At 63.9% G+C, this 22,283-nt stretch overlaps 2 protein-coding genes across 3 annotated transcripts; one reads left to right on the top strand and one right to left on the bottom strand.

Moving 5' to 3' along the window:
* The first annotated feature begins 1,869 nt into the window (after positions 1-1,869).
* Positions 1,870-4,396, top strand: CUNH6orf136 (chromosome unknown C6orf136 homolog). 2 transcript variants are annotated; one of them, XM_050317941.1, is made up of 6 exons: positions 2,015-2,106; positions 2,718-2,806; positions 2,978-3,131; positions 3,418-3,464; positions 4,013-4,082; positions 4,168-4,396. In XM_050317941.1, the coding sequence occupies exons 1-6, from the start codon at positions 2,062-2,064 to the stop codon at positions 4,300-4,302; spliced, it is 540 nt and encodes a 179-aa protein (XP_050173898.1). In that variant the 5' UTR covers positions 2,015-2,061; the 3' UTR covers positions 4,303-4,396. The 2 variants fall into 2 exon arrangements, with proteins under 2 accessions (XP_050173899.1, XP_050173898.1); XM_050317942.1 differs by lacking the exon at positions 3,418-3,464 and having other exon boundaries at positions 1,870-2,106; positions 2,978-3,178.
* DHX16 (DEAH-box helicase 16) lies at positions 4,386-21,561 on the bottom strand. The gene is given in 23 exon segments (XM_050317940.1): positions 4,386-4,613; positions 5,309-5,482; positions 6,240-6,401; positions 7,367-7,529; positions 8,579-8,646; positions 8,866-8,984; positions 9,827-9,989; positions 10,910-11,050; positions 11,289-11,441; positions 11,951-12,049; positions 12,428-12,506; positions 12,724-12,855; positions 13,893-14,008; positions 14,855-14,965; positions 15,598-15,771; positions 15,952-15,966; positions 16,654-16,872; positions 18,344-18,598; positions 19,230-19,286; positions 19,777-19,921; positions 20,858-20,964; positions 20,967-21,122; positions 21,330-21,561. Coding segments are annotated over 23 exon segments (3,153 nt in total). The 5' UTR covers positions 21,546-21,561; the 3' UTR covers positions 4,386-4,484.
* Positions 21,562-22,283: the final 722 nt, after the last annotated feature.

Raw genomic sequence — 22,283 nt, 5'->3', positions numbered from 1 at the left:
TGAGCCCCCCCTGCCCCTGAGGATCCCCCGGCGGGGCCGAGGGGGTCTGGGGGGGACTGGTCCTGCCCCACACGCCCACTGGGAACCAGTCCCTGCCTCACTGGAAACCAATCTGTGCCCCACAGACCCACTGGGAACCAGTCCCTGCCCTCACTGGGAACCAGTTTGTGCCCCACAGACCCACTGGGAACCAATTTGTGCCCCACAGACCCCACTGGGAACCAGTCACTGCCTCACTGGGAACCAGTTTGTGCCCCACAGACCCCACTGGGAACCAGTCTGTGCCCCACAGACCCACTGGGAACCAGTTCCTGCCCTACTGGGAACCAGTTCCTGCCTCACTGGGAACCAGTTTGTGCCCCACAGACCCACTGGGAACCAATCTGTGCCCCACAGACCCACTGGGAACCAGTCCCTGCCTCACTGGGAACCAGTCCCTGCCCTACTGGGAACCAGTTTGTGCCCCACAGACCCACTGGGAACCAGTCCCTGCCCTACTGGGAACCAGTTCCAGCCCCACAACTCCCCCTGGGACCCATTTCCCGCCCCGCCGCGGGGTCCCATCCCCTCCCAGCCCCCATGGGTGCCTGTCCCACCCCTCCCTCCCCTCCCCCCCCCATTTTTTGGGTACGTTTCAATAAAAACGGTGACTCTGCTTCGGCTCCTCCGGCCTGTCAATCATCCCGAGGGGGGCGGGGCTTTCAGCTATATACGGTCATGCCCCGCCCCTCAGGAGAAAGCAAGAATTCTATTGGTTGGAACTGCTTGGCCACGCCCCCTCCCGGGGCATGAATGGGCGTGGCGGCCGCGCCGGTCACCTTCCCGCGCGCGCACATGCGCGGTGCGCTCCCGCCTCCTCTGCCCCCCCCACTCCCCTCACGGCCCGCGCAGGCGCGCTGGGAGTCACCGGCGTGAGGGGGAAAAGAAGCCCCGGGGCGGCCGCTGCGAAGCTCCCGCCATGTACCGGCACGTCCCCGCCGCCGCCGCCGCCGTCCGCCTGCGCCCCGCGGGCTCCCACCGCGCCTGGGGACCCCTCAGCACCGGCGCGGAACCGCCCCGCCGACGGTACCGGGCGCGGCCGCAGGTGAGGGTCGCGGGCAGGGGGCGGGGCCTCCGTGAGGGGATGCAAATGAGGGGGTGGAAGGGGCGGGGTTATGGTAATCGGAGACAGGGGATTGGTTGGGGAGGGGGATTGACAGGTGGAGGGAGAGGGGTTATGTAAATAACGCCCGGGGAGAGGCGGGGCTATGCAAATATAGCCTGATAGGGAAAGCGACTCGGGGCGGGGTTATGTAAATTGTGATGGGGAGTGGGCTGGGTTTATGCAAATAATCATGGGGTGGTTACGTTATGTGGGCGGGGTTATGCAAATCTATGCTGCAAAGCAGACCGTTGGGTGGGCGGGGTTACTTAAATACACAGAAACGGTTACGTCGCTGGATGGGCAGGGTTATGCAAATAGATTTGGGCGGTATTTATGCGCGGAACGGGGCGTGGTTATGCAAATAGAGAGTGCTATATTAAATATTGGAGGCGTGGCTTGCTCTTTGGGGGCGGGGCCGTGGCTGGTTGGGGGACTTTGGGGTCCTGCTGGGACCACCCCCCGCCCGAAATGGGGTAGATCCCCCTAAATGGGGTAAATCCCCCTTTTAATGGGGTAAATCTCCCCAAAAATGGGCTAAATCCCCCCTAAATGGAGCAGATTCAAACCCCTCCCAAATGATGCAGACCTGTCCCCATGAGGTGAATCCCCCCTTATAGGGCAGATCGACCCCCCCAAATGGTTCAGCCCCCACCATGGGGTAAATACCCCCCCCAAAACAATACAACCCCCGTCTTTATCTCCCCCAGGACCTGTTGGCTCCTCGCCCCCCTGCCAGCCCTGCTGCCCCTCCCAGCGCGGCCCCCCCAGCCTCGGGGGCTGGAGGGGCTGGGGGGCCCGGTGACCACGGTGGACGGGCGGCGGGAGGACGACATCGCCGTCAGGGACCCCCGGCTGCTGCTCAGACCCCCCGGCGGGGCCCTGCTGGCCCAGAGCCCCCCGGCACACAAAGCCCCTCCATGGAGGAGCACCTGGCTGTGATGCACGAGAAGCTGCGGCACGAGGTGGGTGAAATGGGGGAAAATGGGGAAAAATAGGGGAAAAATGGGGGAAAAATTGGGGGAATGAGGAAATGGGGAGTAAAAATAGGAGGGGAAATGGGAAATGGGGGTAAAAATGGGGGTAAAATGGGGGAGAATGGGGAAATGGGGGTAAAAATGAGGCAAAAATGGGAAATGGGGGTAAAAATAGGAAATGGGGGGGTAAAAATGGGGGAATGGGGAAATGGGGAGTAAAAATAGGAAATAGAAAATGGGAGGGTAAAAATGGGTAAAAGGAAAATGGGAGGATATGGGGGGATGTGGGGATAAAAATGGCGTGGGTGGGGAGGAAAAATTGGGGGGAAAAGAGAAAGAAAATGGGAGGATGTGGAGGGGTAAAAATAAGGGGGATTTGGGGGAGAGAAATAGGGGGGATGGAGGAGAAAAATGGGGGGATTGGAGATTTGGGGGGAATGGGAGGGAAAATGGGAAAACACTGAGGAAAAAGGAGGGGAAATGGAGGTGGTGACAAAACGGGGAGGGTAGTTGACAGGAAGGGGTGGTGACAACATTTGGCGGAGATGGGGACGTGACAATAATTTGGGAACGTCCCCTTTTGTCCCCAACTCCCCTAGCTCCCGAATTTCTTCCTGAAAATCCCGGATTACGGATTGTACTCCCAGGACGTGGAGTTCATCAACCACCTGCTGCACCTGCACACCAGGTGTGGGGACATCTGGGGACACTGAGGGTGACATGGGGAGGTGCCATCACTGTCCCTGTCCCCACAGCGTCCCCCTCTGTGTGCGTGGGCCGTGCCACAGGGGTGCTCTGCCAGCCCGGGGGTGCCGTGGGGGTGTCCCAGGGAGGTGACACCGTTGTCCCCTGTCCCCAGGGGCCGTCCCATGTACCAGCTGGCCGTGGCGCTGTGCAAGGCGCTGGCCTGGGGGTACTTTGCCAGCCTGAGGCTGGAGGTGCTGGCGCTGACCCGGCACCCCGAGGACTGGAGCGTCCGCGCCCGCTGGAGGCTCACGGGGGTGCCCCTGCACCTGCTGCTGCTGTGCTTCTACCGCAGGGACAAGCGCCAGCTGCTCAGGTCAGTGCTGGGGACACCCCTGTCACCTCCCTGTGTCACCCCTGTCACCTCCCTGTGTCACCCCTGTCACCCCTGTGTCACCCCCTGCACCTGCTGCTGCTGTGCTTCTACCGCAGGGACAAGCGCCAGCTGCTCAGGTCAGTGCTGGGGACACCCCTGTCACCTCCCTGTGTCAGCCCTGTCACCTCCCTGTGTCACCCCTGTGTCACTCTGTCACCCCCCTGTGTCACCCCCTGCACCTGCTGCTGCTGCGCTTCTACCGCAGGGACAAGCGCCAGCTGCTCAGGTCAGTGCTGGGGACACCCTGGGGACACCCCTGTCACCTCCCTGTGTCACCCCTGTCACCCCTGTGTCACCCTGTCACCCCTGTGTCACCCCCTGCACCTGCTGCTGCTGCGCTTCTACCACAGGGACAAGCGCCAGCTGCTCAGGTCAGTACTGGGGACACCCTGGGGACACCCCTGTCACCCCCCTGTGTCACCCTGTCACCCCCTGTGTCACCTCTGTCACCCCCTGTGTCACCCCTGTGTCACCTGTCACCCCTGTCACCTCCCTGTGTCACCTCTATCACCCCTGTGTCACCCTGTCACCCCTGTGTCACCCCTGTCATGTCCCTGTGTCACCCCTGTGTCACTCCTGTCACTCCTGTGTCACCCTCTGTGTCACCCGTCACCCCCCTATCACTCTGCCACGCCCATGTCACTCTTGTGTCTCCAGTGCCCCCCCCGTCCCCATCAGCGTCCCCACTGTCCCCCTGAGGTCCCCACACCCCCTGCCACCCCCAGGATGTCCCAGCCCAGCGTCCCCAAACGTCCCCCAATGTCCCCCCCCCAGGTCCTACGACGCATTCTCCACCTTCTTCCTCAACTCGCAGGGGCTCATCCGCTGCCACCGCGTGGACAAGGTGAGTCTGGGACGCCCTGGGGACCCCCCTGGGACCCCCGGGGGCCACCAGGGCGTCGCCCTGAGCTGTCCCCGTGTCCCCCCAGCTCATGCCGGCCCCCACGGCCGTCCCCGAGGCCAAGAAGCTGTTGGTGGCCGCGGCCGTGGCCGTGGCCGTGGCCGACCCCGCGCCCGCCCTGCGCCTGCTGCTGCGGCCCGAGGCCACCTCGGGGGACACCTGAGCCCCCCGGCGCGTCCCCCGTGTGTCCCCTGTCCCCTGTGTGTCCCCCCCCGCCCCCTTAACTTAATGTACAGAATAAACTCGGACGGAGCGGCCGCGGCCACCGAACGTGTCCCTGGAGCTGGGGCTGTATTGGGGTGTCCCCAGGCGTCCCCCCAGTGTCCCCAAGCGTCCCCAGGGGAGTCAGCCCAGCTCCTCCCGGCACTTCCCAGCCTTCTTGGGCATCTTGCGGGCGCTGCCGTCCTCCAGCTCCTTGGCCTGGTAGTAGTGAGGGGCCACCTCCAGCAGCCAGGCGGGGTCGATCTCGATCACCTGGGGACAGCGAGGGGACAGCGGGGGGACACGGGGTCAGCAGGGGTGGCACTGAGCCTGTGGGGACGCGGTGGCAGGCACTGCCGGGGGCACAGGGAGGGGGGTGGGGTCGAGGTTGGGTCAGTCTCAGTCACTTTGGGTCACAGTTGTGTCCCCATGGGGCTGTGGGGCCACAGGTCTCTGTCACCATGGGGGCTGTGGGGACACTGCCACAGGTCCTCAATGTGGGACACAGCCACAGGTCCCTGTCACTGTAGGCTGTGGGGACAGGGCCACCAGGTCCCTGTCAATGTGGGGACATGGCCACAGGGTCCCTGTCAATGTGGGGACAGGGCCATCAGGTCCCTGTCACTGTAGGGGCTGTGGGGACAGGGCCATCAGGTCCCTGTCACTGTAGGGGCTGTGGGGACAGGGCCACCGGTCCCTGTCAATGTGGGGACACGGCCACAGGGTCCTTGTCACTGTAGGGGCTGTGGGGACACAGCCACCAGGTCTCTGTCAATGTGGGGACACAGCCACCAGGTCCCTGTCACTGTAGGGGCTGTGGGGACACGGCCACCAGGTCCCTGTCAATGTGGGGGCTGTGGGGGCATGGTCATGGGGTCACCACGTTGTCACCGTGGTTCCATGGGGACAAGCCCACCAGGTGCCTGCCGTGTCCCCACGCTGTCCCCACGCTGTCCCCGTGTCCCCACCTGTCTCATGAACTCCTTGGAGGTGCAGACCAGCTCGTGGTAGAGCACCCAGCGGGGCTGGAGGGCGAACAGGGCGCTGTTGGGGTGGATGAACACGGGCTGCTGGTGCTTCACCGTCCGGTACCCGCCCCGCGACAGCCGCGCCGTGTGGTAGAAGAACCCGGCTGTGACCGCCTGGGGGGGCAGGAACGGGGGGTCAGTCACTGGGAAGCACTGGGAGGGCACTGGGAGGGCACTGAGAGGGGTCCCAGCTACACTGTGTGGTAGAAGAACCCGGCTGTGACTGCCTGGGGTTGGACACAAAAAGGGGGGGAAGCGACACTGGAGGGGTTTCAGGGCTGTGTTTGGGGGTCCCAGGATATGGGGGTCCCAGGGGTCTGGGGGGTCTCAGGTACCTTCCTGACGAGGCTGAGGTTGCCCCTGCATGAGGAGGGGGTTTTTGGGGGTCCCAAGGGATGTTTGGGGGTCCCAGGATATGGGGGTTTGGGGTCCCAGGTACCTTCCTGACAAGGTCGAGGCTGCCCCTGCATGGAGGGGATTTTTTGGGGGTCCCAGGGATATGGGGGTCCCAGGGGTCTGGGGGTCTCAGGTACCTTCCTGACGAGGTTGAGGTTGCCCCTGCATGAGGAGGGGTTTTTGGGGGGTCCCAAGGGATGTTTGGGGGGGTCCCAGAGGGTCTGGGGGTCTCAGGTACCTTCCTGACGAGGTCGAGGTTGCCCCTGCATGGAGGGGGGTTTTAGGGGATTTTTTTGGGGGGTTCCAGGGGGTCTGGGGGTGTCCATGGGGATCTGGGGGGGGTCCCAGGTACCTTCCTGACGAGGTCGAGGTTGCCCCCGCACGAGGAGGGGTTTTTTTTGGGGGGTCCCAAGGGATGTTTGGGGGGTCCCAGGGATATGGGGGTGTCCATGGGGGTCTGGGGGGTCCCAGGTACCTTCCTGACGAGGTCGAGGTTGCCCCCGCACGAGGAGGGGGCGATTTCCACGCGCTCCATGAGCCCCTGGAGCTGCTCCCGCACGTCCCGCGCGCGGCGCAGCGACCGCGCCTGCACAAAGTGCTCGTAGCACCACTGCAGGGAGTGACCGCTGGCCACCCACTGCCCACGGGGACAGGGGGGGGACACGGGGGGACACACAGGGGGGACAGGGGGGACACACAGGGACACACAGGGACAGACAGGGACACACAGGGGGGGGGGGGACACACAGGGACATGGGGGACATGGGGGGACACACAGGGACAGGGGGGACACACAGGGGACACAGGGGGACACACAGGGACAGGGGGGACACACAGGGACACACAGGGACAGGGGACACACAGGGACATGGGGACACGGGGACACGGGGGACACACAGGGGACACACAGGGACAGGGGGACACACAGGGACAGAGGGACACACAGGGACACACAGGGACAGGGGGACACACAGGGACAGGGGGGACACACAGGGACACGGGGACACACAGGGACAGGGGGACATGGGGGACACAGGGACATGGGGGACACAGGGACACACAGGGACAGGGGAGACACACAGGGACAGGGGGGGACACACAGGGACAGGGGGGGACACACAGGGACACACAGGGACAGGGGGGGACACAGGGGGACAGGGGGGACACACAGGGACAGGGGGGACACACAGGGACACACGGGGACACATGGGGACAGGGGGGACACACAGGGACACGGGGGGTCACACAGGGATGGGGGGGACACACAGGGACAGGGGGGACACAGGGGGACACACAGGGACACACAGGGACACACAGGGACAGGGGGGACAAAGAGACACATGGTCAGTGTTGCTCCTCTACAACCCCATGTCCCCAAGCCTCCCATGTCTCTGTTTGTCCCCAGTGTCCCCATACCTGGTTGTAGACGTTGAGCAGCACCAGGTACAGGTGGAAGCCCCCCCATGACCCTGTTTGTCCCCAGTGTCCCCAATGTCCCCATACCTGGTTGTAGACGTTGAGCAGCACCAGGTGGTCCCCCCCAGGCAGGTGGAAGCCCCCCCATGTCCCTGTTTGTCCCCAGTGTCCCCAATGTCCCCGTACCTGGTTGTAGATGTTGAGCAGCACCAGGTGGTCCCCCCCGGGCAGGTGGAAGCCCACCCGGGCGCTGTCGGCGTGCAGCACCTTGTCCTTGGGCCGGTAGAACACGGCGTTGTTCACCGACAGCATCGCCGCCACCGTCAGCACCTCCTCGGTGCAGCCGTACCTGGGGACAGGGGGACACTGGGGACACCCTGGGGACATCCTGGGGACACCCTGGGGAACACCCTGGGGACATGGGGACATCCTGGGGACACCCTGGGGACACCCTGGGGACACCCTGGGGACATGGGGACACCGTCAGCACCTCCTCGGTGCAGCCGTACCTGGGGACAGGGGGATACTGGGGACACTGGGGACACCCTCCTGGGGACATCCTGGGGACACCCTGGGGACACGGGGACATTGGGGACACCGTCAGCACCTCCTCGGTGCAGCTGTACCTGGGGACAGGGGGACACCCTGGGGACACCCTGGGGACATCCTGGGGACACCCTGGGGACATGGGGACATCCTGGGGACAGGGGGACACCGTCAGCACCTCCTCGGTGCAGCCGTACCTGGGGACAGGGGGACACGGGGGACACTGGGGACACCCTGGGAACACCCTGGGGACACCCTGGGGACATTGGGGGCACTCTGGGGACATTGGGGACACCCTGGGGACACCCTGGGGACACTGGGGACATCTGGGGCACCCTGGGGATACCCTGGGGACACTGGGGACACCCTGGGGACAGTGGGGACACCCTGGGGACATTGGGGGCACTCTGGGGACACCAGGGACGACATGGGGACATCCTGGGGACAGGGGGACACTGTCAGCACCTCCTCGGTGCAGCTGTACCTGGGGACAGGGGGACACCCTGGGGACATGGGGACACTGGGGACACCCTGGGGACATTGGGGACACCCTGGGAACACCCTGGGGACACCCTGGGAACATTGGGGGCACCCTGGGGACACCCTGGGGACATTGGGGGCATTTTGGGGACACCAGGGACACCCTGGGGATACCCTGGGGACATTGGGGGCACTCTGGGGACACCAGGGACACCCTGGGGACACCCTGGGAACACTGGGGACACCCTGGGGACACCCTGGGGACACCCTGGGGACACTGGGGACACCCTGGGGACACCATAGGGAGACCCAGGGACATTCTGAGGACACTTGGGGACACTTTGGGGACATTTGGGGCCAGGGGTCACTCACTGTTCCGACGCCAGGATCATCTTGGCCAGCATGGGCTCCACGGGCAGCTCGGCCATGCGGCGCCCCAGCTGGGACAGGGGACACCAGTGACCTCCCAGTGCCACCAGTAACACCCCCAGTGCCACCAGTGACCTCCCAGTAACCTCCTTAGCGCTCCCAGTACTCCTAGTACCGTGATGAGCTTGCCCAGGTGGTTCAGACCTCCCATCCCAGTGACCCCCAATCCCCTCCCAGTCTCTCCCAGTCCCTCCCAGCAGCCCTCCCAGTGCTCCCAGTGCCGCCAGTACCGTGGTGAGCTCGCCCAGGTGGTTGAGGGCCCCCAGGGCGTAGAGCTGCTCCAGGGCCAGCACGAGGGTCTCATGGGGAGGAGGGTCCAGGAAGTCAAAGTGAATCAGGTCGTTGATCCCTGGGGGGCACCGGGGGTGTCAATGGGACCACCCTGGGACCACCCTCGACTTTTGGGACCATCCTGGGCCTCTGGGACCACCCTGGGACCACCCTGGACCTCTAGGACCACCCCACAACCACCGTGGGACCACCCCAGGACTACCCTGGGACCACCAGGATCACCCCAGATCCCTGGGACCCTCCTGGGACTGCCCCAGGGGCCACCTCTGAGACCCCAATGCCCCCCTGACCCCCCTGGGATACCCCCAGACCCCTCTAATGCCCTCCCAAGATGCCCCCAGACCTCTCTAATGTCCCCCTACATACCCCCAGACCCCTCTAATGCCCTCCCAAGATGCCCCCAGACCTCTCTAATGTCCCCCTACATACCCCCAGACCCCTCTAATGCCCCCCAGGATGCCCCCAGACCCCTCTAATGCGCCCTAGATACCTCCACACCCCTCCAGTGCCCCCTAGATACCCCTGGGATACCCCAGACCCCTCTAATGCCCCCTAGATACCCTAGGATGCCCCAGACCCCTCTAATGCCCCCTAGATACCCCAGACCCTCTAATGCCCCCCAGGATGCCCCCAGACCCCTCCAATGCCCCCTAGATACCCCCAGACCCCTCTAATGCCCCCTAGATACCCCAGACCCTCTAATGCCCCGGGATGCCCCAGACCCCTCCAATGCCCCCTAGATACCCCCAGACCCCTCTAATGCCCCAGGATGCTCCAGGATGCCCCCAGACCCCTCTAATGCCCCCTAGGATGCCCCCAGACCCTCCAATGCCCCCTAGATAACCCCAGACCCCTCTAATGCCCCCCTAAATACCCCCAGCCCCCTCCCGGTGGCCCCACCGAGGCTCTTGAGCAGCAGCACGAGGGAGCCGAGGTCAGAGCGCTGGATTTCGGGCACCGGCGTCTCCTCCAGCTCGTGCTGGAAGGCCCAGGCCGTGTAGAGGCGGAAACACTTGCCGGGGGCCACGCGGCCAGCGCGGCCTGCACACTGGTTGGCAGAGGCCTGGGGACACGGCAGGGACACCTGTCACCCTCTAGGGGGTGGCACTGTCACCTGTCACCCACCTGTGACCCTCTGGGGACAGCAGGGACGTGGCATTGTCACCTGTGACCCTCTGGGGGCAGCAGGGACGTGGCACTGTCACCTGTGACCCCTGCACGCTGGTTGGCAGAGGCCTGGGGACACGGGAGGTGGCATTAGGTGACAGTAAGGTGACAGTAAGGTGACAGTAGGTGACCCAGGTGGCCTCACCCTGGAGCAGGGGGTCACTATGAGGGACTCCATGAGGTGACAGAGGATCACAGGGGGTGGCAGTGGATGACAGTGGGTGGCAGTAGGTGACAATAGGTGACAATAAGGTGACACAGATGGCCTCACCCTGGAACAGGGGGTCACTATGAGGGACTCCATGAGGTGACAGAGGATCACAGGGGGTGGCAGTGGATGACAGTGGGTGACAGTAGATGACATTAAGGTGACCCAGGTGGCCTCACCCTGGAGCAGGGGGTGACCACGAGGGACTCCATGAGGTGACAGGGGATCACAGGGGGTGACAGTGGATGACAGTGGGTGGCAGTAGGTGACAATAGGTGACAATAAGGTGACACAGGTGGCCTCACCCTGGAACAGGGGGGTCACTATGAGGGACTCCATGAGGTGACAGGGGATCACAGGGGGTGACAGTGGGTGATTGTAGGTGATGGGGGGCGGCAGGAGGTGACAGTGGGTGGCAATAGGTGACAATAAGGTGACCCAGGTGGCCTCACCCTGGAGCAGGGGATCACCACGAGGGACTCCATGAGGTGACAGGGGATCACAGGGGGTGACAGTGGGTGATTGTAGGTGATGGGGGGCGGCAGGAGGTGACAGTGGGTGGCAATAGGTGACAATAAGGTGACAGCAGGTGACCCAGGTGGCCTCACCCTGGAGCAGGGGGTCACCACGAGGGACTCCATGCCGGTCCTGGCGCTGTAGCTCTTCTGCTTGCAGAAGCCGGGGTCGAGCACGTAGACGATGCCGTCGATCGTCACCGACGTCTCCGCGATGTTCGTGGCCACCACCACCTGGGGGAGGGGCCTCTCAGGCTCCGCCCACCCCGGGACACGCCCATGCCCCCACCCTGATAAGCCCCACCCCTCAGGCCACACCCTATTAAGCCCCACCCTGTAGACCCCACCCTATTAAGCTCCACCCTAACAACCCCCACCCACTTAAGCCCAACCCCCTCAAACCCCGCCCACTCCTTAAACCCCACCCATCCAGCCATCCATCCCCACCCCCCGTGTTAAAGGGCCAGCGCACCTTCCTGGCTCCGGGGGGGGTGGGCTGGAAGATGCGGGCCTGCATGTCCGAGGGCAGGTTGGCGTAGATGGGCAGCACCAGCAGCTCGGCCAGGCGCGAGCCCAGGCGGCGGCAGCGCTCCTGCAGCAGCTCCACGCACGCCTCGATCTCCTCCTGCGTGCACACGGGAGGGCGTTGGGACGTTGGGGCATTTTGGGACGTTTGGGGACTTAGCAGTTTGGGGGCAGTTTGGGGACATCACAGGTGTTGGGGGATGCGAGGGAGAAAGGGGGAAGAAGGGGGCACAGGGTGGGACGGGGACAGCCTGGGGAGACTTGGGGACATCTAGGGGTCGTGGGGCACGAGGAGGGACTTAGGGACATCTGTGGGATATGGGGGGGACAGAAGGAGGGCAGGGGATACCAGGAGGGGCTTGGGGACACCGGGAGGGACTTGGGGACATTGGGGACATCTGCGGGATATGGGGGGACAGAAGGAGGGCAGGGGACACCAGGAGGGGCTTGGGGACATGTGGGGGGTCATGGGGACACTGGGAGGGGCTTGGGGACACCAGGAGGGACTTGAGGACATTGGGGACATCTGTGGGATATGGGGGGACACTGGTGGGACACTGGTGGGACAGGGACATCCCGGGGGACGTTGGGGACACAGGGGACACCCACCTGCCCCGTGAGGAAGACGAGGATGTCCCCGGGGGGTTGGGTGACGTGGATCTGCAGCACCGACACCACGCAGGCCTCCAGGTAATCGGCCTCGGGGGCCTGCGGGGACACATTTGGGGACAGCAGGGGACACCAATCAGCACCCCCAAGGCTGCCCTGCTGTGACCCCACCGGACCCCAGGGTCACCTTGTTCCCATCTGCGTCCCACCCCCACGTTCCTGGGTCGCCCCAGACGTCCCCTCTGTCCCCCAGGTGTCCCCAACGACGTCACCTTGGTGGAGTAGATGGCCCCAGTGTCCCCAATGTTCTCAACGCCCCCAGCATCCCCCAGGTGTCCCCAGTGTCCCTGCTGTCCCCCAGGTGTCCCTGCTGTCCCCCAGGTGTCCCCAATGTCCCTGCTGTCCCCCAGTGTCCCTGCTGTCCCCCAGGTGTCCCCAGTGTCCCCCAGGTGTCCCTAATGCCCCCCAGTGTGTCACCTTGGTGTAGTAGATGTCCACAGGGAAGCGCCTGCCCGGGATGCGGAAGACGGGCGCGTTGTCGAAGAAGGCCGAGAACCTCTGGGTGTCCCAATGTCCGCCTGTCCCCCAGGTGTCCCCAATGTGTCCCTGCTGTCCCCCAGTGTCCCCAGTGCCCCCCAGCTATCCCTAATGCCCCCCAGGTGTCCCTGCTGTCCCCAGTGTCCCCAGTGTGTCACCTTGGTGTAGTAGATGTCGACGGGAAGCGCCTGCCCGGGATGCGGAAGACGGGCGCGTTGTCGAAGAAGGCCGAGAACCTCTGGGTGTCCAGCGTGGCCGAGGCCACGAGCACCTTGAGCTGGGGCCGGAAGCGGGCGATGTCCTTGATGAGCCCGAAGAGCACGTCCGTGTGCAGCGTCCGCTCGTGCGCCTCGTCCACCATGATCACGCTGCGGCACGGCGCGGGGACACGGGGTCATTGTGGGGACGGGGGGGTTCATGGGGACAGGGGGACAGGGGAGTGACCACAGGGACTGGGGAGTGACCATGGGGACAGGGGAGTGACCATGGGGACAGGGACAGCAGAGTGGCCATGGGGACAGGGACAGGGGAGTGACCACGGGGACAGGGACACAGAGATGGGGACAGGGGAGTGACCATGGGGACAGGGACAGAGGGACAGGGACAGGGACACAGAGATGGGGACAGGGAGTGACCATGGGGACAGGGACAGAGGGACAGGGACAGGGACACAGGGATGGGGACAGGGGAGTGATCATGGGGACAGGGACATAGAGATGGGGACAGGGGAGTGACCATGGGGACAGGGACAGAGGGACAGGGACAGGGACACAGAGATGGGGACAAGGGAGTGGCCACGGGGACAGGGGGACAGGGACAGGGGAGTGACCATGGGGACAGGGACACAGGGATGGGGACAAGGGAGTGACCACGGGGACAGGGACAAAGGGATGGGGACAGGGGAGTGACCACAGGGGCTGGGGAGTGACCACGGGGACAGGGGGACAGGGACAGGGACAAGAGAGTGACCACAGGGACAGGGGAGTGACCACGGGGACAGGGGAACAGCGACAGGGACGGGGACAGGGGAGTGACCACAGGGACTGGGGAGTGACCACGGGGACAGGGGGACAGGGACAGGGACAAGAGAGTGACCACAGGGACTGGGGAGTGACCACGGGGACAGGGGGACAGGGACACAGGGATGGGGACAAGGGAGTGACCACAGGGACAGGGGAGTGACCATGGGGACAGGGGAGTGACCATGGGGACAGGGACAGAGGGACAGGGACAAGGGAGTGACCATGGGGACAGGGACACAGGGATGGGGACAGGGGAGTGACCACGGGGACAGGGGGGTCACCATGAGGACAGGGACATCCCAGTGACCCCAGTAAGCCCAAGGGCAGGGTTTGCAGCACTGTCCCCGTGTCCCCCAGGTGTCCCCAGGTGTCCCCTGTGTCACCTGTAGGAGGCCAGGTCGGGCTCTGTGAGGAACTCCCTCAGCAGCATCCCATCCGTCATGTACTTGATCAGCGTCCTCTCCGACGTGCAGTCCTCGAACCTGATGCTGTACCCGACCTGGGGACAGGGGACAGCGCCACTGTCACCCCCCCGGGGTCCCCCAAGGTCCCTGGGGACAAGGACGAGTCCCCAAAGGTGCTTTGGGGTCTCTCGGGGTGGGGACGTTGTCCTTGGGGGTCCCCCAGGATGTCCAAGTGTCCTCAAGGTCCCCAGGGTGGGGAGGGGTCCCCAAGATCCCCCAAGACAAGGACATGTCCCCAAAGATGTCCCCAGGATGAGGAAATGTCCCCAAGGGTCCCTTTGGGGTCCCCAGGGTGGGGATGTGTCCCCAAAGATGTCCCCAGGGTGGGGAAATGTCCCCAAGGGTCCCTTTGGGTCCCCAGGGTGGGGATGTGTCCCCAAAGGTGTCCCCAGGGTGGGGAAATGTCCCCAAGGGTCCTTTGGGGTCCCCAGGGTGGGGATGTGTCCCCAAAGATGCCCCCAGGATGAGGAAATGTCCCCAAGGGTCCCGTTGGGTCCCCAGGGTGGGAAAATGTCCCCAAGGGTCCCTTTGGGGTCCCCAGAGCGGGGGTGTGTCCCCAAAGGTGTCCCCAGAACGAGGAAATGTTCCCAAGGGTCCTTTGGGTCCCCAGGGCGGGGGTGTGTCCCCAAAGGTGTCCCCAGGACAAGGAAATGTCCCCAAGGGTCCTTTTGGGTCCCCAGGATGAGAAAATGTCCCCAAGGGTCCCGTTGGCTCCCCAGGGTGGGGAAATGTCCCCAAGGGTCCTTTGGGGTCCCCAGGGTAGGGACACAATCCTTGGGCTCCCCTGTGGCAGGGACGTGTCCCCAAGGTCCCCCAGGGCAATGCTGTGTCCCCAAGTCCCCCCAGTGTCCCCCCAAGGCCCGCAGGGTCCCCGCTGTCACCTCATTGCCCAGCTTTGTCCCCATCTCCACGGCCACCCTGGCGGCCACGCTCATGGCGGCCACGCGCCGTGGTTGGGTCACCCCAATCTTCAGCCCGTGCCTCGTGTACCCCTGGGGGGAAAAGGGGGGGGGTCAGGACTCCCAATTGACACCCCAAACCCAAAACAGACCCCACAGACCCGAACCTGCCCTCCCAAAATGGAACCTACCCCAGAAAATGGAACCTACCCCAAAAAAAGGAACTGACCCCATTAAACAGAACTGACCCCAAAAAACGGAACCCACCCCCCAAAACGGACCCAGACCCCAAAACGGACCCAGCCCCTGCCTCATGTACCCTTGGGGGGGAAAAAAGGGGGGTCAGGACCCCCAAAAGACCCCCCAGACCCAAAACAGACCCCACAGACCCAAACCTGCCCCCACAAAATGGAACTGACCCCAGAAAATGGAACCTACCCCAGAAAACAAATCAAAACCCCAAAAACCAGAACTGACCCCCAAAAACAGAACCCACCCCCCAAAACAGACCCAGCCCCTGCCTCATGTACCCTTGGGGGGGAAAAAAGGGGGGGCAGGAACCCCAACTGACCCCCCAGACGCACAATCACGTCCCCAACCCCCCCCCAAATCACCCTCCAGCCCCTTTATCTGCCCCAAATACCCCCCAAATCACCCCCAAGCCCCCCAAAATCAGACCCAAACGCCCCCAAACCACCCCCTAACCCCCCAAAATCCCCGCCCACCTCCTCGTGCAGGTACTGGGGGATCTGGGTGGTCTTCCCCGAGCCCGTTTCGCCCTCGATGACGAGGATCTGGTGCTGGGCCACGGCCGCCACCAGCTCGTCCCGGAACGGGAAGATGGGGAGGCTCCGGCGGCTCTCCTGGGCCGACTGCCGGCGCCACTCCGCCTCGCTCACCTCGGGGGGGGGCTTCCTGGGGACCCCCATGACCCCTGGGTCACCCCCAGTGCCACCCCAGAGTCACCAATGTTACCCCAGTGCCACCCAAGTAGCACCCCAGGGCCACCCCAGTGTCACCCCAGTGTCCCCAGTGTCACCCCAGTGTCCCCAGTGTTGGTGCCGCTCCGCCTCGCTCACCTCGGGGGGTGCCTCCTGGGGACCCCCATGACCCCTGGGTCACCCCCAGTGCCACCCCAGTATCACCCCAGTGTCCCCAGTGTCACCCCACTGTCCCCAGTGCTGGTGCCGCTCCACCTCGCTCACCTCGGGGGGCGCGTCCTGGGGACCCCCATGACCCCTGGGTCACTCCCATGGCACCCCAAGTGCCCCCAGTGCCACCCCAGTGTCCCCAGTGTCACCCCAGTGTCCCCAGTGCCACCCCTGTGTCACCCCAGTGTCCCCAGTGCCACCCCAGTGTCCCTCCCATCACCCCCAGGACCCTCCCCCATCACCCCAAATTCCTTCTGAACTCCTCCCAAAATCCCACTCCCTCCCCTTAAAGCCCCCCAAACATCCCCTAAGCCCCCCCAAGCCCCCTGCCCATCACCCTAAATCCCCTGAATCCATCCCATCACCCCAAATCCCCCCCAAAACCACTCCCATCACCCCAAATCCCCTAAATCCATCCCATCACCCTGAATCCCCCAAACCCTTTCCCATTCCCCCAAAACCCCTCCCATCACCCCAAAGCCCCCATCACCCCCAAAACCCTCCCATCACCCCAAACCCCCTTTAAACCCCAAAATCCCTCTCAAACCCCTCCCATCACCCCCAGGCCCTCCCCGTCACCCCAAATGCCCCTAAACCCCCAAACCCCTCCCCAAACCCTCCCATGCCCACCTTGTCGGGGTTTGTGCCCTCCAGGTGGGCTGCACTGACGAACTGCACCATCTCGTCCTCCTCCAGCACCAGTTCGTAGTCGCGGGGGCGTCGCTGCAGGGCCGCGTCCCGCGCCCCGAAACGCAGCGAGGCCGCCCCCAGACGCTGCTCCTCCCAGCGCTGCTGCTTGTCCCGTGGGGCCAGGGCCTCGTCCCCCGGCCCCTGCTCCTGCTCCAGCACCTGGGACAGGGGGAAAATGGGGCTGAGACCCCCAAAACCCTCGTGGAGTGGGGAAATGGGGTCCCTGCTGCTTGATCCCACAGGGCCAGGGCCTCGTCCCCCTGCCCTGTTCCTGCTCCAGCACCTGGGACGGGGGAAAATGGGCCTGAGACCCCCAAAACCCTCGTGGGGTGGGGAAATGGGGTCCCTGCTGCTCGTGCCCCCTGCCCTGCTCCTGCTCCAGCACCTGGGAGGGGGGACAGCACAGAGCTGAGACCCCCAAAACCCCCTCACAGTGGGGAAATGGGGTCCCTGCTGCTCATCCCGGGGGGTCAGAGCATTGTCCAGCCCCCCTGCTCCTGCTCCAGCACCTGGGAGGGGGACAGTACAGAGTTGAGACCCCCAAAACCCCCTCACAGTGGGGAAATGGGGTCCCTGCTGCTCGTCCCGTGGGGCCAGGGCCTCGTCCCCCGGCCCCTGCTCCTGCTCCAGCACCTGGGATGGGGGGAAAGTGGGGTTGAGACCCCCAAAACCCTCTCACAGTGGGGAAATGGGGTCCCTGCTGCTCGTGCCCCCTGCCCTGCTCCTGCTCCAGCACCTGGGACAGGGGGAAAGTGGAGCTGAGACCCCCAAAACCCTCGTGGGGTGGGGAAATGGGGTCCCTGCTGCTCATGCCCCCCGCCCTGCTCCTGCTCCAGCACCTGGGAGGGGGGGGAAAGTGGGGCTGAGACCCCCAAAACCCTCGTGGAGTGGGGAAATGGGGTCCCTGCTGCTCGTGCCCCCTGCCCTGCTCCTGCTCCAGCACCTGGGACGGGGGGAAAGTGGAGCTGAGACCCCCAAAAACCCCCTCACAGTGGGAAATGGGGCCTTTGGGAGTCCCTGCTGCTCATTCCCCTCGCGCTGCTCCTGCTCCAGCACCTGGGAGGGGGAAGTGGAGTGAGACCCCTATCCCTCGTGGCAGTGGGGATGTGGTAGCAGCTGCTCTTCTCCAGGCGCTCCCTGTGCCCCAAATCCCGGCATTCCCACCCTCCCTGTCCCCCAAACTTTGGGATTCCCACCCTCCCTGTCCCCCAGACTTTGGGATTGGGCCCACCGCTCCCGTGTCCCCTGAACTCTGGGATTCCCACCCTCCCGTGTGCCACTCAGAGCTTTGGGATTCCCACCCTCCCTGTGCCCCACAATCCTCGTGGATTCCCATCCTGCCCTGTCCCCAGACCCGGTGCAGTTCCCACTTTTCCTCGTGTTTCCTCGGGGATGTGGTATCTGCTGCTCTTCTCCAGGCGCTCCCTGTGCCCCAAATCCCGGCATTCCCACCCTCCCAAGGTCCCAAACTTCGGGATTCCCACCCTTCCTGTCCCCCAGCCTTTGGGATCCCCACCTTTCCACGTGTTTCCTCGGGAATGTGGTATCTGCTGCTCTTCTCCAGGCGCTCCCTGTCCCCCGAATTTTGGGATTCCCACCCTCCCTGTTCCCCAGACCCCATCATTCCCACCTTTCCCCGTGTTTCCTCGGGAATGTGGTATCTGCTGCTCTTCTCCAGGCGCTCCCTGTCCCCGGCCCGTTTGTATTCCCGCGCCAGGTCCCGCAGCTGCCGTTTGTACTCCAGGTCCCGGCGCTCCGGGGCCGTCAGGGACTCCTCCCCGAACAGGAACTCCTCGTCCTGGATCTCCAGCTCCAGCTCCTCCAGCTTGTCCCGCTCCCGCTTGGCCAGGTATTCCCGGCGGGAGCGCTTGCGGAGCTCCGGGATCTGGGGGGGAAACGGGGGAAATGAGGGAAAAAGGGACGGAAAGGGGGGAAAAAGGGAGGGAAGGGGATACAATGTGAGGAGGAAAAGGGGAAAAATGAGGAAAAATGGATGAAAAACAGGGAAAAACGGAGAAAAAAGGCGGAAAATACAGGGAGAATGAGAGTGAAATACAGAAAAACAGGGATAAAGTGAAGAGATATGGGAATAAAAGGAGTAAATGGGGGAAGAGAAAATAAAGGAAAAAAGAACAGGGATGTATGAGGAGATGTGGGAGAAATAGGGATAAAACAGGGAAAAACGGGGAAAAAAGAGGGAAATAGAGAATGGGAGTGAAATAGGGAAAAACAAGGATAACGTGGAGGAATACGGGAATAAAAGGGGAAATAGGAGGGAAGAGAAAATAAAGGAAAAAAGAACAGGGATGTATGAGGAGATGTGGGAGAAATAGGGATAAAACAGGGAAAAACGGGGAAAAAGGGCAGAAAATGGAAGGAAAATGCTGGAGGTGGAGGGAAGGAGGGGAAAAACAAGGGAATATGGGGGGAAATGAGGGAAAACCACAGGAAAATGGAGGATTGGGAAGGGCGGGAGGGCCAAGGGTGGGAATTTCAGGGGGATTTGGGGAGCCCACCATGGTTTTTTGGTCCTCCTCGGCGATTTTGAGGCGTTTTTGGGCTTCTTCGTAGGCCTGGAAAGGGGGAAAAGGGAGAAAATGGAGGAAAAGGGGGAAAGGGAATCTCAAATCCCACCCTGGGACCCCCCAACTTCCCCAGGGACCCCCCAAGTCCCACTCAAGGCTCCAAATTCCCATCCAGGGCTCCCCAAACCCCTCCTGGGACGCTCCGAACGCTCCCTGGGACCCCCCAAATTCCACCCAGGACGCCCCAAATCCCACCCAGGATCCCCCAAATCCCACCCAAGGCCCCTCAAATCACAAGGCCCAATCACCAGGACCCCCAAATCTTACCAAAGGCCCCCCAAATCCCACACAGAACTCCCCAAATCCCACCCAAGGCCTCTCAAATCCCACCCAGGACCCCCCAAATCCCACCCAGGGTCCCCCAAATCCTGCCCAGGGTCCCCCAGATCCCATCCAGGACCCCCAAATCCCATCCAGGACCCCCCAGATCCCATCCAGGACTCCCCCAAATCCCACCCAGGCCCCCCAGAGCACCCACCTTGGCCTCGGGGCGGGCGTGGCGGGCGCGGTCGCGGCGCCGGAGCCGCTCGGCGAAGGCGTCTCGTTCCTCCAGGTCCCGCAGCCGCTCCCGCTCCGACGCCTCCCACTCCTCCTCCTCGGGCTCCACGGCCGGGCTGGGGGTCCTGGGAGGGGGAAGCAGGTTGGGGGGGAAAACCAACTCAGGGAGCTCAGGAAACGCCCCTCCCAAAAAAAAACCACACCAGGAAGGAACGAGCCTGAAAAATTCAACCCAGGAGCGCCAAAAACCTGCTCAGGGACACACGGAACACCCACCCCCAGGGACCCCAAAAAGACCCCAAAAAGGGGTCACAAGGACCCCCAAAAACCCAACTCCAAGACCTCCAAAACCTCCCAAATGGGGACACCAAAGAACCCATCCAGGGACCTCAAAAGGACCCCAAAAATCCCCCAACTGGGGACCTCAAAAGGACCCCAAAAACCCCCCAACTGGGGACACCAAAGAACTCATCCGGGGACCTCAAAAGGACCCCAAAAACCCCCCAAATGAGGACACCAAAGAACTCACCCAGGGGACCTCAAAAGGATCCCAAAAACCCCCCAAATGGGGACACCAAAAGGACCCTAAAAATCCCCCAACTGGGGACACCAAAGAACTCAACCAGGGACCTCAAAAGGACCCCAAAAACCCCCCAAATGGAGACACCAAAGAACCCATCCAGGGACCTCAAAAGGACCCCAAAATCCCCCAACTGGGGACCTCAAAACCCCCCAACTGGGGACACCAAAGAACTCAACCGGGGACCTCAAAAGGACCCCCAAAATCCCCCACCTGAGGACACCAAAAACCCACCCAGGGACCTCAAAAGGACCCCAAAAACCCCCCAACTGGGGACACCAAAGAACTCACCCAGGGACCTCAAAAGGACCCCAAAATCCCCACCTGGGGACCCCAAAAACCCACCCGGGGGTAGGAGGTACCCCCGAAATGGGGGGATCCTGAGATCCAGGGGGTCCCTGAGGACCTGTAGGACCCCCAAGACCCTCCAAACCCGTGAAGGGACCCCCCTTCCCCCCATCCCCCCGTCATTGTCACTCACGTGGGTGACTCCCCCCCACCTCCCGCGGGGGTCCCGGGGGGGCTCTCGGGGGACTCCGAGCGGCGCCTCCTCAGGTGGCCCCTCCTGCGGGGTGGGGGTCCTGCGGGGGGCGTGGCTCCTCGCGGGGGGCGTGTCCCGGCGCCGGCCCCGCCCCCTCGTCGTCATCGCTGTCCACCAGGCGGTACCTCTGGGAGCGCCGCTGCAGCTCCAGCGCCGCCCGCTCGGCCGCCCGCCCGGGGGGCTCCCGGGGGGCTTCGCGGGGCACCTGCGGGGAGGGGGGACACGCGTCAGGACACGCCCACAAGGGGGTGGACACGCCCTCTTTTCGCGCCCCCGCCTCTTTTAGCGCGATAGGCCACGCCCCTTCGCCGAGCAGACCACGCCCTCTCCCCTCACGTCTCCCCTCACATCTCCCCTCACACCGAAGCCCCCAAACACCGCCCGCCCCCACCCTCAGGGCGGCCCCGCTCACCTTCTCCCACAGCTCCCTGGCGAACTCCCGCACTCGCGGCTCCTCCACCCGCAGCGCCTCCGTCTCCCGCAGCCGCTCCAGCAGCTCCTCGGTGCTGCGGCTCCGCCGCGCCAGCGCCACCAGGAAGGCGGGGACGTGGCGGGCGCTGAGCCCCAGCAGCTCCTGCAGCTGCCCGGACACCCAGCGCTCCAGGGCGGCCATGGCCGCGGCCGCCATGACACCTCCCTCCTCCTCCTTCCCGCCCCTCACGGTTCGGCCAATCAGCGCGCGGTGCGCGCCGCGCCGCCCCGCCCCTTGGCGCCTCGGCCAATCAGCGCGCGGTGCGCGCCGCTCCTCCTCGCCAATCAGCGCGCGGTCCGTCGCGTCGCGTGCGCAGTTTCTGGATTTCCCCCTCACGGAGCCGAGCGCGTCTTCCGGTCTCTAGCAAAGCCACGCCCCCAATAAAACAAGCCACGCCCACAAAACATTATTTGCATTGACCACGCCCTTTCGCTCCGTGGCCACGCCCACTCGCAGCTCTACCGTAATGACGCGTCGAGCGGCGCTCCCAACTCTTTACCGTAATACCTCGTTAAACCCGCAAATTAAAAATAAAGGAGCGGTTTTCCCGCCACCGGCGACCCCCCCGCGACCCCCCCGCGGGTGTCACCTCCCGACCCCCCACCCTCCCAGGGGTCACAGTTAGCCACGTCACCGTTTATTGTTGTGATACAGCGTGGCCAAGCATCGCTGTGGGGTTTGGACACACGGGGACACCCCCCAGGGGGACATTGGGAACACCCCCCAGGGGGACATTGGGGACACCCCCCAGGGGGACATTGGGGACATCACTGGGGACATCACTGGGGACACCACCCTGGGGACATCAGGCACCTGGGGACACCACTCTGGGGACACTGGGGACACTGGGGACATGGGGACACCACTCTGGGGACACTGGGGACACTGGGGACA

This window comes from Myiozetetes cayanensis, unplaced genomic scaffold (genome assembly GCF_022539395.1).
Source record: "Myiozetetes cayanensis isolate MyiCay16 unplaced genomic scaffold, myiCay2020 scf204, whole genome shotgun sequence".
Classification (NCBI taxonomy): domain Eukaryota; kingdom Metazoa; phylum Chordata; class Aves; order Passeriformes; family Tyrannidae; genus Myiozetetes; species Myiozetetes cayanensis.
Note: the sequence above shows the minus strand (reverse complement) of the source record. Positions and strands in the feature narration are given on the sequence as shown.